Genomic DNA, 15,716 nt, shown 5'->3' on the forward strand with positions numbered 1-15,716 from the left:
TGTATCTATTTACACGAATTGCCAATAGGCTGGAAAATTCTCATGTCTTGCGTTTACAAGACGTGTACCTATTATTTGTGTAGGTATAGGTATATTATGTCGCACTTTGATATTTAGGTGCAGAGATGATGTTCCATTTTGACATTTGGTTGTGGATTTGTGTCGTCCTCTCACAATAGGCCAGCGCGCAGCGTGCGGAACTTGGTCATATTGTTACCTAAGTGTGCAGAGATTTATCTATAGATTTATCTAGTCATGTCCTAAAAACAAAAGTCTTTAACCAGTGTGTCCTTCCCCTCCTCACCTATGATGCTGAAACGTGGACACCGACAAATAGCCTTGTCTACAATTTCAAAGTTGCTCAGCGAGCTATGGAGAGGGCTAGGAGTTTCCCTGAAGGATAGGATCTGAAATGAGGAGATCCGCAGGAGAACCAAGGTCACTGACATAGCCGAAACTATTAGCAAGCTGAAATGACAGTGGGCAGGCCATGCCTGTCGCAGAGGCGATGGCCGGAAAGTCCTTGAGTGGAGACCGCGTTTAAGCAAGCGTACCTACTGTAGTGTGGGACGTCCTCCAGCACGATGGAACGACGATATAAAGCGGCTGGCGATAAAGGGGCTTGATGAGGAAGGCTGAGGACTGGGTGTGGTGGCGCTCTTTCATCATCATCATCATCATGATGATGATGAAAGAAGAAGATGAAGAACGCAGTAAGAGTAATGTACTTAATAAATGACCTATTAAGGATTAAATTCAAGAACCAAGTGTTTAGGTATTGTATAACTTGAATCCTTTCAAAGCAAGCATCATTGTTTTCCACCAGGTGTCATTATAGATACAGATATTATCTTAAATTAAAAAAAATAGGTTTATGAACACGCTTTACAACTGCAGGAATCGGCGCACCTGTCTCCAAACACCCAAACAACCTGCCCAACCCAACTCAAAAAGGAAAAGACGGGGTGTGTCTAGGAACGAAACGCGTGTACATGAATTTATTAACCAGTCAAGGTGACGGGATCGATGGAATCGGTCATGCGCGGCGGCCTCGGGACCACGTGGCCGCCAACAGATGGCAGTAGACGTCAATACGCATGCGTTACATTATTGAACGCACACACACTATGAAAACCCCAGAGGACCACGCACACATCCAAAGTCTGATATAAATCATATGTTTGCTCGCTTCTAACCATACTACCATACGCTTCGAATTACGCTCGTGGCGCGTAATGACGCAAGTGGTTCACGTCACTCCATTATCTGCCCTATTTCACACGTCATAAAGTAGGTGTTTGAATGAGATTCTGATAAGCATAACAGAAGTGGTTGAGTGAACTAAATGGCTCTTCGCGAGCAGACGTCAATTACCAACTTCTCTAGCCAACGTTTGAAGGCTATACGAGAACTACAAGTAATGGCTTTAGTTTGAGTGCATGAAATTACTTCATTTTCAAAGTACCTTGCCATTACTGAAAATGTGAAAAGGGGAGTTGGTTATTTTAGAGTTTTTAAACTAATTAGTCCACTTTTTGGTGATGATGGAGTACTTTTATTCCTTCGTGGTAGGTACTTAGGGCTACAGCAGTTGTTTTCCAGGTCTCCCTATCTTTGGCTGCTGCCTTGACATGGATCCACGAGAGTCCCACTCTTTTTAGGTCTGCTTCAATGGATCTCCTCCAGGTGTTGGTTGGTTGACCAGATCTCTGCCTTTTTGGGGTTGCTGTATAAAGAACCCTTACATTACAGTTTCGTGCAGTCCATCTGTCCGTCTTTCCATGTGATGTTAGTCATTTTAAAAAGAAACTATTAGACCTGAAAGACCTGACACACGAAAAGGGTAGGTACCTTTTGGCGTTTCCCCCTTGTGTGGACGCCCAAGCCTGGTATTTTAAAATAATTATGAGGATTTGTAACAAGTTTCCAAAAAAACTATCATTTTCGAAATAATAAGCCCCAAAGCGGCAATAATAACGTAGAAACAAAAAATAAATTACGAGATCGTTTATATTTTCAGTCTTCAGATGATATCAAAGAGACAAAAACGGGCAACTTTCAGGGATGGCAGGCATTGTGGGTGAAACGAACGAAGACGAGAAAAATTTACGTCTGCAATTTTTTCTCCCGTCATCATTACAAAGGAGTAGGTGTTATTGTGAATGAACTTCGAGTCTGCAAAGTTTGCGCTGTTCGCAATTTCACGACATTGAAACAGAGTTCGCTCCAAAGTACTTTGCTAATTGGCAAAGGGGATATAATTGCGTTCATCGTGAATATAAGAGATTCCATTTTTAGAATTCCGTACCTCAAAAGGAAAAACGGAACCCTTATAGGATCACTTTGTTGTCTGTCGGTCTGTCTGTCTGTCTGTCCGTCCGTCCGTCCGTCCGTCCTTCCGTCATGTCTGTCAAGAAAACCTATAGGGTACTTTCCCGTTCCCGTTGACCTAGGATCATGAAATTTGGCAGGTAGGTAGGTCTTATAGCACAAGTAAAGGAACAAATTTGGAAACCGTAAATTTCTAGTCACGTCATCATTAAAAAAAATTAAAACGTGTTTAAATTTTCAAAGTAAGAAAACTATAAGTACCAAGTTGGGTATTATAATATGAAATAGCTTTACCTGTAGGTAGGTACATTCTAATAAAACAGATTTTATTTATTTTTTATGCATTTTTTTGCTTTTTGATTTATCGTGCAAAATGTCGGAAAAAATACCCGAGTACGGAACCCTCAGTGCGCGAGTCTGACTCGTACTTGGCCGGTTTCTTCAACTAGTTACCTACTAGTAAGTAGGTACCTACTTTAAAATATTTTCCTCGGGTCAATTTTATTGATATAATTAATAATTATATTAATTTTATATTAGAAATTATAATTAGGTATACCTACTTATTATAATTTCTTTTCATTTCACAAAACAAATTCAATACAGAATAAGCACTGTTTGCGTTCTAGAACGCAATTGTCTACGAACCTATCTAACTAACGCGAATTCGTGCAGTTCGTATCCTTTTGTGTTGTATCATTCCAGGGTTTGATTGTATTCGACTGTTTTCATCAAGCCCTCGATCCAAAGATCCTACTGACTAATTTGAGGTTAAGTTGTCGATTACGTAAATTCCGTAAATATTAACAGCAACTCATCCGACATCCTAATAATTCTAATTGAGAGATTTTACATTGACACCTTGCGATTTTTTATCTAGTGATTGATTACAAGTTACAACTAACTACTGATTTTACTTTAGTATCCTATAAAAGTAGCTAAGTATATAATAAGATCATAATGAAATCAGCAATATCGATCATATCTTGCCATCTATAATCGTATTAAATATAGGTATTAATAATTAAACTATACTTAATCAGAATAAGTATGTTTATATTATGTAACCTTTGATTGATCATAACTATTAAACAGCCTTCTTTGGATCGCATTACCCCAAAATACGTCAAACGAATTCAAAGTTTCTAAAACTGTTTTCGATTTTTGAATAGGTTGGTTTTCATGAACATAAGAGGGACAGATATAGGTTTTTAAGGGAGGAAGAAAGAAAAAAAACATGTCCATTAATTAGAATCGAGGCGACAAATGCTCAATCGAAACTGGTGACAAGTACTAGGACAGCAGTACGATAGAAGAGTTCTGTCGCATGCGGCAACTCTTGTCTGTCCATTGCCTGTCCCACTCCGTCCGTGACTTGGGGTCGGGAATGTCACTTGACTCGGCGCGGTTTTGTTTTATTTATTTTTAAGCTAAATGCTTGATTCTAAAATTTAAAAAAAAGTAATTAGTCATAATTTTTAAAAGAATTTGACGTTGCGTTAAGATGAGATTTTATTTTTATTAGAATTTATTTTATGTTTTATAGATGTTTCTTCACAAAATACGTACCTACTTATCCTATTTGGTTACCTACCTACCTAGTGAGAATTAGTCATTTCCAAGAAATCATTCATACTTACTCATAAACACTTCTCGGAAACCCGTGTATTGTACTGAGAGGGGACTATGCCCTGTGGGTGGGCGTTCTACATTATTCTCGATGGGCGGTAATTTATTGAAGCAGTTTTATGGTTATTTACTCAAACCATTATTTATTTAAACCAATTGGATTAACAAAATAAAGGTTTGTATATCGTTAGGAGTATGGACAGATAAATTAATCAATACAAATAACTAAAGGTTAAGCCTACCTACCTATACTTACCTATTAAGAGCGAGTGAATAAAAACATTTTAAAAAGCTATTATAGGCTAATAACAAAGTAGGTACCTAAATTTTAGATGAGAAAGTGTCTTCAGTTTCAACTCTTGCAATTTTACCAATGTACCTAGTAGGTAAGTTAAGTAGGTACATATTACCTACCTAATAATAATTATATTGTGCAATCCTACCAATAGGCAAAGCGGTAGTAGGTACTTCACACGAAAACAACGCCTCACCACGTCATAAGTATTTAAGTATCTGACCAGATACTTCCCGTGATCCCGTCAGGGTCCGCGTGGAAGGTCTTCCACGCGGACCCTGCCGGGGTTACTGTTCAGGGTGTTGGTACCAGTGCCGTCTGCGACTACAGGCGGGGCACTGGGTTGGACCACTGGTCCTTGATGTCTGATCTGGTGGTAGCACGCTGCAGTGCGATCGAGCCCGCGTAATGATCGCGAGCGATCGGCTACTGCGGCGGTATGTCCGTGAGCTTACGCCCGCCGCTCAGCGAGGTCGAGCTCGCTGGAGATGTTCCGGCGAGCACCCGACAGCCAGCAGCGAGGAAGCGATGGTGTCCTGCAGGTAGCCAGATACCTAAGTACTTACCTAAGCGAAGATCCCTCGCTCTATATCAGGCTCTGGTTCGGTCGGGCAAGGAGTAGGTACCTATCTGCCTAAGTATCTACTACTAAATTGTCACATTTGAGATGGCTATTGACTCTGCCAAGTACCTAGCTAAGTACCAACTTGATGCATTAGACTCAATAGACTCGTCCGACGAATAACTATTGGCGATCAATGTTACCTAAGTGCGCAGACGAAAGTGCAGAGCTTTCAGCACGGTCGCAATGTCACCTTCTTCTGCTTATCGGTCAATGTCACGTTCTTGTGCTTATCGGTCATTTATCGGATCTCGATACCTACTTACCCACTTTGGAGAATATGCACCGGAATTTCAAAACCTTGTTACTCCTTCACTATCACAGAATAGTGAGAAACCGTGAAGGCGGTGGCATTTGGCATCTCGGCTGTAGGTACCTACTTGTGCTTACTATGTGGTCGACATATTCTCATCCACTCGCATGAAACGCTTTTGCTCAAACGATTCTGTTACGAATTACGATTCACACCTTATCTATTCGTAACTTACGAATCGCTAAGAGTGTGTCTATTTGTTAATGGAATGTGTTTAGAAATAGCGATTTGAGGGACCGTGCCTTGTTCCTATTAAATATTAAAAGTTACTTAAATACCTACTTAGTATTTTAGTATTTTGACCGAACCGGATTCCGTTTCGGCTAAAATTCTATTCTATCCACAACTCCCATTTCCATTTGCTTTTCCTGTTTTTTAGTAAGTACTTAGTGAGAAGGGTGAGCGGTCATTATTTGCCTCATTATTCACTAGTTTAGTTGAGTGATGAAGATGATCCATAATCGATGATACAAATAAAGGAGGTAAGTAGGAACCGTAACTTTAAAAGTTTCCTACTTTCCTAACAAACAACTGGCAAGAAAAAAGAAATACAGATTATCCTCCAAAGAAGCAAGAAAGTCTCCTAAGCCCCGATTGTTGAAGTTATCAAAATCTTTTACGCAACCAACAGCACAAACATTGGCCACAATAACATCTGCCGTTTTCTCAGGAACGTGCGTCCCCTAATCTCCTTTGAACGCACAAAGGGGCCATGCGGTAGTTAGAAAGAGAAAACACAATACAAAATAGTAAAAGAGCGAATGAAATGCAAAAAGACCGGAACATTACACAAGAGCGTCTCGGTTGACGGGTCCCGAACAAAATGAATGGCTCAGAAGCCGATTAAAATGCGCCGTAGCATCGGAATGAATGAAAAATAATAAAAAAGGTTTAATTGCGTAACATGAGGCCATCGGGATGTTGAAAGGATGTTGACAATATCAGGAGCTGGAGGTAAGATTTCATTGTAAACATCTGCGGGGTGATAATGATAACAACAGAGATCCACTTAGAAAAAACACTATCATGGACTGATCCCAGAGGTTCCAAAACCGTAATACTTAGGGGCTCTGAGTGTTAAATTAATCTCAGTTGTGCGTGCATCCGCCATGTAGCGTATGTGGAAATATCAAAACGAATTTTTCCTGAAGTTTTTGAAAGATGAAAGATTCAAGCAAAGTTGAATTTATACTAGAACTTCTAGCAAAAGGTACCATGGATCCAAGAGATAAGGGAAGGGAAGGAACTTGTTTTCGGATTAAAACATAGGCCTTAGGATTGGTCTGCGCTTCAACAGCGCAGCGGAGACCAATCCTTTTAATCTAAGATTGATACTATCCATTCGAGCTTCTGTAAACATCCCAGCTGAAAATCCATCACTTCAAAACCCGTGGCAGCCTCAAAATCATTCCAAATATAGTACTTAATACTTATTTTCTTTTTAAAACGTTGAAAAGCACTGATTTATTTAATAATTGAATCATAAACCGCGAGTATCAGAGACTACAAGACTGATAAAATACCTACTCTATGAATTACAATTTCGATGTCACTGGTATCGGGCTAACCTTCGAGATGCATCGAGTCAAAGCCCAACACAGCTGCCAAAAAGCTTGGTATCCTATAAGTACTTAGCTCGATTCCGTAAAACCTGCATCAATCATTATTACAACCGCAATTGTTGTCGTTGGCTGAACTTATGGTATTCTTGTTGCAACAATGCACTGTAGCCAATAGTGAGCGAGCGTCAACCAATCAGACGTGATTGCGATCGTGACATTATAACTATCATTCTACCGCAATAGAGAGGCTGAGTAAGGTACCAGAAGTTAAGTTCAAGATGAAGCGGTAGGTACTTCACACCAAAGCCTTACATTTTATCGGTCTAGCATAGAATAGGTAATAGGTTCTGTAACAACCTCTGGAATGGATCTGCTAGTACCGTTGTACTCGTTCGTCAATAGATCGCCGCGCCCGTAAATTATTTGACTCGGCAGTGTTCAACTCCGTCGCAATCTGTCTTGTATTGGATTATTATGTTGGAGACTGTGCTCATAAACTCTACAATCTTGTTCCTAGGACCTTCACCATTCTACCATACAACAGCGAGAAACCGTCGGCGTCCTAAATTATGTGGTTGATGGGTGGGTTGATCATGATGATGTGATAATGGGATGCGATATTCAAAGGCATGTTTTATGCACAATTGTATGATCTTTTATGGTTCTTATCTATTTGAGTCTTTGTCTATTTGTCTTTGGCGCTCTCATTAACGCGGCGGTCTCCGTTTTCGTCGATACTAAAGTTTACTAAAATGGAATTAAGTTAGGAACGCATGGATCGAAAAATTTGAAATTAATATATAATATTTTTCATTATATCCCCTTGGATTTGGTCCGATTAAAACATGATTGGACAAGTTTACCCGTTATTGATATTTCACGAACAGTGAACACTTCTGTCTTAAGAGGGCTCTCTCCGTCACTCGCTTCATACAAACGTAGTTCCAATTTCATTTGAATATTAAGCAACCAAAGTCCATGAAATTTCGCAGACATTTTCTAGAAACTAATATCTATGTCTGTGGTTTTCCAGATTTCTGTTAAAATATTCAGTTTCATAGTTACGCGGTCTTAAAAATTTACATACAAATCTTTGAGCCCCTGTAATTTTAAAACTACATATTTTTAGAAAAATCTAAAACACCACAGACACAGATATTAGTTTTTAGAATATGTCTGCAAAATTTCATGGACTTTGGTCGCTTAATATTCAAATGAAATTGGAACTACGATTGTATGAAGCGAGTGACGGAGAGAGCCCTGTTAAAGTCGTAATGAAACTGAGTGAAAGAATTTAATTTGATTGCCAACGTGGAAATGTATGTGAAATGTACCTATGTATGGTTCGAATGTATGATTCTAACGGATTGATTTTGTAACAAGTTGGGGGTAGTTCTTCGAACTACCTAATAGATTTTGTCTCAAGTATTTTTTCCTCGGTGCCTAAACAGACTGTTATCATAGTGATGATTTTATCATAGTATAGAGATTCTGATTACATATATTATCAGAAACAGGTCCAAATCCTTTTAGCAACTTGTATCTAATTATAGCACTATGGAACGACAGTAGTAGCTGTAGTATACTACCTACCCAGCTAGTAGCACGTGGTAGCACTTAGCAGGTAGATAGATATCTTTAGCGCATTCGTCAGTCTGTCATAGTGAAGTAAAACCACTTGTTTAGCACTAGTGCGTAATACTTTAACGACACATCTACATTCTACACACTCCTGTGCTCTTGGTAATTAGGACGAGATTATGTGGTAATAAATAGAAGCGGACAAATAATAAATAGAATTTCATCAAACTTAATAGGTAGGTACATAATACGTAGGATTTATATTTTCCTTTAACTAAGAATGATTTTATCGCCTTAAAAACATGTTGCGGCTACATTAAGGTTAACGTCAATACTCAATACCCAACAACGCCATAATTATCGCGATAATCAACGCGTTAAACTGAGTGGCCATACTTGAACGTCTAATGTCCGGCCACGTTAACGGCCAACAGCCGATGTTCAACGGCGTTTCCCATTAAACGTAGATGTAACAAGTGTAAATTAAAAATTTTCAACACCCCCGACAAATCATTTTCAAATAAATAATTATGTATATCTAGGCAACGTCCATCTTGACAGCTTGACATTTGTCTATTGACACTTGAATATTATGAACCTAAGGGTTATCTAACCTTCTTTTCTACAAGAAAACTAGAAAATAGCTAAAAACTTTTAAACGGCAGAACCAATTTTTTTGGATTATAGCTAGGAACACTCTCGATCAAGCCACCTTTCAAACAAAAAAAGTAAATTAAAATCGGTTCATTCGTTTAGGCGCTACAATGCCACAGACAGATACACAGATACACAGATACACAGACACACAGATACACAGATACACACGTCAAACTTATAACACCCCTCTTTTTGGGTCGGGGGTTAAAAACAATCAACGTACGTACAATGACATTCTCAATACCGTTTGGCGTTCGATGATTTTAACCCATAGACTTACGATTTTTTCGCTACAAACCTATGGTTTTAACCCCAATTCAATTGGCATTCAGTGGCCACTCAGTTTAACGTGTTGATTATCGCGATAATTATGGCGTTGTTGGGCATTGACGTTACCCCGCTGTAGCCGCAACATAATGTGGTCAAGTGCGAGTCGGAATGTTATATTATGTACCTACCATCCATCGTACAGGAACTTTTTTTTAAATTCTCGTGGTGGCCATTTTGAAATTAACTTTTTTAACTCTCGAAACGGAACCCTAAAAATAATCTAGGTAGGTGTTTTAGGCACACCTCTACCTACCTACCTTAGGGAAGTACTTATAAGGAAAGAAGAACTCAGAGAAGGAGCTTTTACAGTCGAAATATTTAGGTACAAACTACAAACCTATCAATTTGTTCCACCAATTAATAAACTACAGTTATCCAAATTCATTTTAAGAAGTCAATAGCAGCGTTGAATCTCAATATTTGTATGTGAGCCGGACTTGTGTTGCCGAGGCCGGGTCGACGGCCGTGCGAGCGAGATGCAGCATCCCTTATACTTGGAGTGAGAAAGGGATAGATGGTACAAGTACCGGCAAATACGGTCGTAAGTAAAACACGGGTTCTTGTTTTTGTTTGGGTTGACTCGAAGAAAATCTGTTTGGGATTTGCGACTTTTGTATAGACGCGTGGCGAGAGCAAAAAAAACTTTTTCTTTATGAATTTTATATAAATAAAGTAGGTAAGTAGACCTATTTTTGCGTTGGTGAAACGTTGGCTTTACCTAAAAGAAGATTTTATCCATCTGTGGATACAATTATTGGCTGTTTATCATGATGATGAATGAATTTTGAATACCGTAGATAAGTACCTATTTTTTAAATAGTTACCTAGGTTACCTACTTTCGTTTTTAGAATTTTATTTTGCCCAATCAGAAAGATTTTCCAGAAACATTTCGGTCAAAAACTGGTCAAGTGCATACGTTCCATATACCCCCGTATACAAAAATAACACTTTAATTTGCAGACCGTCAGTTATACAAATACCTAGGTAGGTAGGTAGGTACACACTGTGAAAATTTCAACTCTACCTATTTAGGATTCATGAGAAACAGCCCGCTGACAGATAGACGCACGGACAAACGGACGGACAGCGGAGGCTTAATAATAGGGTCCATTGGAATTTGGCACCCATCGGGTACGGAACCCTAAAAACGATCATAGGTACTTACTTGGAGTGTGTCAAATTCTTACGAAAACGCATGCAAAGTGCGGTCAGCTTAATAGTCTAAGGAATCTCGCTTGTGCTTAGGTATTGTTATAGCAAACTAGGTTATTATCAAATCTATTTCCCAGCTACAATAAATCACCCACCATACAGTACAGTTACAGAGCACCTAGCGATCTTTACTCTGATAACCACAGTAGCACGGTAAATAAAATTGGAGTGTCTGTCTGTAATTTCGAAATAACTACCGCATATTAAGGTCATATGGTTATTTGAACGATACTATAACCGAATCACACGTTTTTAAAATTTTTGTCTGTCTGTCTGTCTGTCTGTCTGTCTGTTTGAAAAGGCTAATCTTGGGAACGGCTGAACCGATTTTGACGGGATTTTCACAGACAAGTAGAGAATTGACCAGGGAGTAACATAGGCTACTTTTTTAACCGACTTTCAAAAAGGGAGTTGTGTTTTTCTACCTATGTACACCGAAATCTCCGAGATTTCTGAACCGATTTGCGTCATTTCTTTTTTAATCGATAGAGGAACTTTGCGACATTGTTTCATAAGAAATTTGGAGTCTAACTCCTCAATCCTGATGCTGCAGGGGATCTGACCAATCCACGCGGGTGAAGCTGCGGGCATCAGCTAGTAGGTATTATCTATTTACCATTACCGTGACAGTAGCAAACAAAAGTTTGTCCTTTTCCACTTCAACGCTAACAATCGTACGGGAGGGATTCACAAATTCACAAATTCAAGCCAACAAAGGGCTTATCCCTAATTGTGTAACGAGTAAACAAAGCCGAGTGCCGCCCCGATGCTATCTGCGACACGTGCAGACGGACTAATTGATGTCCGGCTTCATTACCCCACCGGAATAGTCTTTTATTTGTTATCCCCCGATCCAAAAAGAGGGGTGTTATAAGTTTGTGTCTGGGAGAGTGTTTGTGTAAGAGTCTGTGGCATCGTAGCACCTAAACGAATGAACTATCTATATTTTTGCCATACCATTACGGGGTCTTATGTGTAATGCACGGTCTACTTACATGTGAAATGAAAAATAAAGAATATGAATATGAACCGATTTTGATTTTATTTATTTTTTGTTTTGGAATCGCCAGAAAAGTAGATACTACACAGCTCTCTTGGTAGTTTTTCTGGTAAGGATTATGCCGGGCATTAGCAACTTGTCTTGCAAAAATACCACACTCAGTTTTTGGTGAAGGGTTTTTTTTTAAACCATAATCAAGATGTTATAAAGGAATACATAGTTGGTAGGAACGGTAGGTATTAATTCAGTGGGTCAAAATCCATTGATCCCATTCGGTTGTCGCGTAACATTTGAAGGTGCGTATCTTCCTCCTCGGTGACCTGAAGGATGGCTTTCTGGATCATCCTCTTCAGCCTGTTCCTGGTTGTCCTGGAGCGGAGGGTGCGGAGCTCTGATGCTACGAAGTCACCGAATATCTATAGGAAAGAAAGTTGTTAGGTTAGAAATCGACGTTATACCTAACTACTTATTTTTTTTTAAAACCGGCCTTGTGAGTGTCTGAATCGCACACGAAGGGTCCGTAGGTTCCGTGGCATCGTACAAGATAATATAGGTAAGTTGGCACCTAACACTTTTATGTAGAATACTATAAGTTACATTTTTAAGTAAAATACTGCAAGTTAATGATAGACAACAAAGTGATCCTTAAGGGTTCCTTTTTCCTTTTGAAGTACGAAACTGTAAAAACCGGCTAAGTGCGAGTCAGACTTACGCACTGAGGGTTCCGTACTCGGGTATTTTTTCCGACATTTTGTACGATAAATCAAAAACTATCATGCATAAAAATAAATAAAAATCCATTTTAGAATAAACAAGTAAAGCCCTTTCATATGATACCCCAAATTGGTACTATAGTTATCTTACTTTGAAAATTGAAACACATTTTAATTTTTTTTAAATGATGTAACCACAAATTCACGGTCTTCGAATTTACCTATTCCTTTACTTGTGCTATAAGACCTATCTGCTTGCCAAATTTCATAATTCTACGGGAGTTCGGTCAACGGGAAGTATCACGTAGTAACGGAAGTATAAGTAGGTACCACGACGGACGGACGGACAGACAGACAGACAGACAACAAAGTGATCCTATAAGGGTTCTGTTTTTCTTTTTGAGGTACGGAACCCTAAAAATATGTCCTTCCGAAAATCTTAAAATGGATTTGACTTTTTGTCAAAAGTAATTTTTAATTAATGAGTTACTTAATAGATAAGATAAGCGCATCAATATCAAAGTGGAATATCTAATCAGTTTAACTAATGAATTATGACCATTTTCGGCTCATGCATCATTTATGACACAATCTAATCCCGAACCAGAAGTAATCAATTCAAACGTCGCCCCTACTAACTGCTCAGTTGTTTACACCTAGACGACGCCACAGGATACGGTTTATCTTATGTTTGATTAATTATAACCACTGAAAGCAAAAATAACATAAAATAGCCGCAGTAGAAATGGCTGAAACTGGCGAGCGGCGCAAGTAGGTATGTATGCCTCTCTTGTCGAGAGTTCAGAATACATAATAATACTTATAGTAGTTAGGTGAAGTGTTGAGTTAGGGCTAAACTGAACACTGTACTCTCAAAACTCAAAACTCTCAACTTAAAACTCGCTACGCTCGTGATTCTGTTATAGAATCCTTCGCCCGCACGGAGTTCAAACTAGGCACTCGCAACAAAAATGAACTTTGCTATCTTGTTGAACAAAATACTTATAACTACTTATTTCATTTTCATTTAGGTAGTAGGTACATTTATTCATTATTACGCACTTTGAAATAGGTAATCGCAGATTACGAGTAGGCGAAATAGCAGGAATTTGACGTGTAAGAAATAAGCTGATATTAGAAATCAAACAGTATTTTAGAAGGACAATTACAATTACAAACAGTAATTTGAAAGAGCCTACATTGTTCAAATCTGGGAAAAATTATACCTGACATTCATCCGGTTCGTTGGTGGAGTAAATCCTTGGTTCGTCGGGCCACAGCATTGGGTTGGAGCTGACTGGCAATGGATTCGGAGCAGAAGCAGCCACTCTCATCATTGGTTTATGTGATTTAGGGGGCACGCTTGGCGTTGCGGCAAGGAGCCGACCACGGGCTACCTTCTCAAACTCTATTTCCTCATCTGCTTGAAATTCCGCAAGCTGTAACAAATTTTGATGCATGGTGTAACCAGAACGCTAGCAAAAACGAAGACAGGTGATAGTATTGATGATTAACTGTCAAGGTACCACAAAATAACGCAAAAAAAAACTGACCGACGCAAGAGATCAACGAACTATACGTAAATAGGCCACCCGGGGTCAATGCCGCAACGTAGATGGGGTATTGACCCGAGTTTTGCACGCTACACATTGCGGGTTTGAAAAATACTAAATCACTAAAACTACAAAATAAGGCAAATGGTAATTTGCAATGGATTGTGTTTAGGTAGTATAATAATAACTCTAGGTTTTTGCTAGCGTTCTGGTAACTGGTGTTTGGGTTTGTTTTTCTCCAACCCAGCTTCGCTCGAGTGGACTTTTTGAAATTCGGTGAATATTTGGAATTTTCACTGTAACACACACTTTTTGATTTTTTCGGGATAAAAAGTACCCTATGTTAGGATAAGATATGGCATGTTAAAGATCTGAAGAGTGACATAGGCTACCATGCAAAAATCACGTCGATTCGTTGCTCCGCTACGATGTGATTGAAGGACAAATTAATAAGCCAACAAACAAACACACTTCCACATTTATAGTATCTACAGTCTATGAGTTGTGTTTTAAGCCAAGCGCACACAATATGATCATACCAATAACAGGTTAGACAGGTTAGTAGTGTAGGTATAATTTGTTTGATCGATTATATCTTTCATGCTACGCAGACATTTTCTACGGATTACGGAACTCATACCGAAGTACCAGTCACGCACTTTATACCGTGAACTATCTTGCTTACCTTGCTTGAGACGCATAAACATAATAGCCATAAAAAAACCAAACTACCCACATAAACATAAAATTTTGTTTTCGAATCATAAATAGGTAAGTAGATAAGTACCTATGTTGAAAAGATTAGGAAATTAAAATTATAAAGAAAACTTTTGCAGTAGGCCTGATAGTTAGTAGAGTGTAAGTAGTAGGTATGAATCAGCGAATTGAAAAAATATTGCAATTAGGTACATCATTCAGATTTCACAAAAGCAGAAGTAAAGAAAAATATCCTAAACCACGCTTAGATAAAAAAGCATGGATGAATAAATAAAGTTACAACATAATGCCAATTCAGATACCTACATACAAATTTTCAAGCTACATCAGTGCTAAAAGCTGAAGCACAAGAATATAGTGAAAAGCTTAATTAAAATGAATTATACCTCCAGATTTACCGCGTCTATGCCTTCAGTGGTATCAACAAGGGGTTCCCTCAACAGGAACAAGAGTGACTCGAAGTATTCCCACCCGCTGCTCACTCCCGAACTGGACTCCCCTCCCGAGGCCCTCCTCTTAATCTTCCGTAACTCATTGTTAAACTGCGTCCTCAAGTTATGCAGCTTCCTGCTTATTTCCTCTGAATTAGTACCAAATACACCCGCAAGGTACTCTAACTTCGCTTGTCTAGCCGATCTATCCTTATTCAAAACATGTTTTGGGTCCCACAGCTCTCGACACTCGTTTTCGAAAGTCTCAATCAATTTTATAGTTTTTTCTGAGGTCCATTGAACACGTTTCGATGTGTCATTTTCAGTGTCGATCTCTGTTTTTGGAGTCAATTCAGAGGAAATGTTTGAATCCATAGTTAATTTGTCAGAAAATTGCAGCGTAGTTGCGTGTTGAATGATCTAGCGAGACTGCGGGGATCGCCGGAGAGAGGCGAGAGCGGTGTCGCGCGGAGCGGCAACGTCGCGTCGCACGCGGTGTATTGACAGTCGACGCGTGATATCGGTAAACGCACTAGGGTTACCACAAGGACTATCCTGTCTGTCTAGACTCTACAGTCTACAGTCTAGACTCTAGACGATCAAATAGAAAATGTCGCGACAGACGTACTATGTAAAAGAAGTTCCTACTTACTAAGGGTAGGTACCTACCTACTGCACTTTTCTAAAGGAAGGTTTAACTTTGGGCTGGTATCTAGTATGTTTTTTATACTTATATCGATGGTCGTATTCGTAAAAACTTCCCATCACT

The 15,716-nt window shown here is 39.1% G+C and overlaps 1 protein-coding gene across 1 annotated transcript; it reads right to left on the minus strand.

Moving 5' to 3' along the window:
• Nucleotides 1-11,732: 11,732 nt before the first annotated feature.
• LOC123878688 lies at nt 11,733-15,426 on the minus strand. Its single transcript, XM_045926005.1, has 3 exons — nt 14,903-15,426; nt 13,473-13,685; nt 11,733-11,949 (listed from the first exon to the last, which is right to left on the minus strand). The coding sequence occupies exons 1-3, from the start codon at nt 15,320-15,322 to the stop codon at nt 11,773-11,775; spliced, it is 810 nt and encodes a 269-aa protein (XP_045781961.1). The 5' UTR covers nt 15,323-15,426; the 3' UTR covers nt 11,733-11,772.
• Between the last annotated feature and the right edge of the window lie 290 nt (nt 15,427-15,716).

The sequence above is a fragment of the Maniola jurtina genome, chromosome 3 (genome assembly GCF_905333055.1).
Source record: "Maniola jurtina chromosome 3, ilManJurt1.1, whole genome shotgun sequence".
NCBI classification, from domain to species: domain Eukaryota; kingdom Metazoa; phylum Arthropoda; class Insecta; order Lepidoptera; family Nymphalidae; genus Maniola; species Maniola jurtina.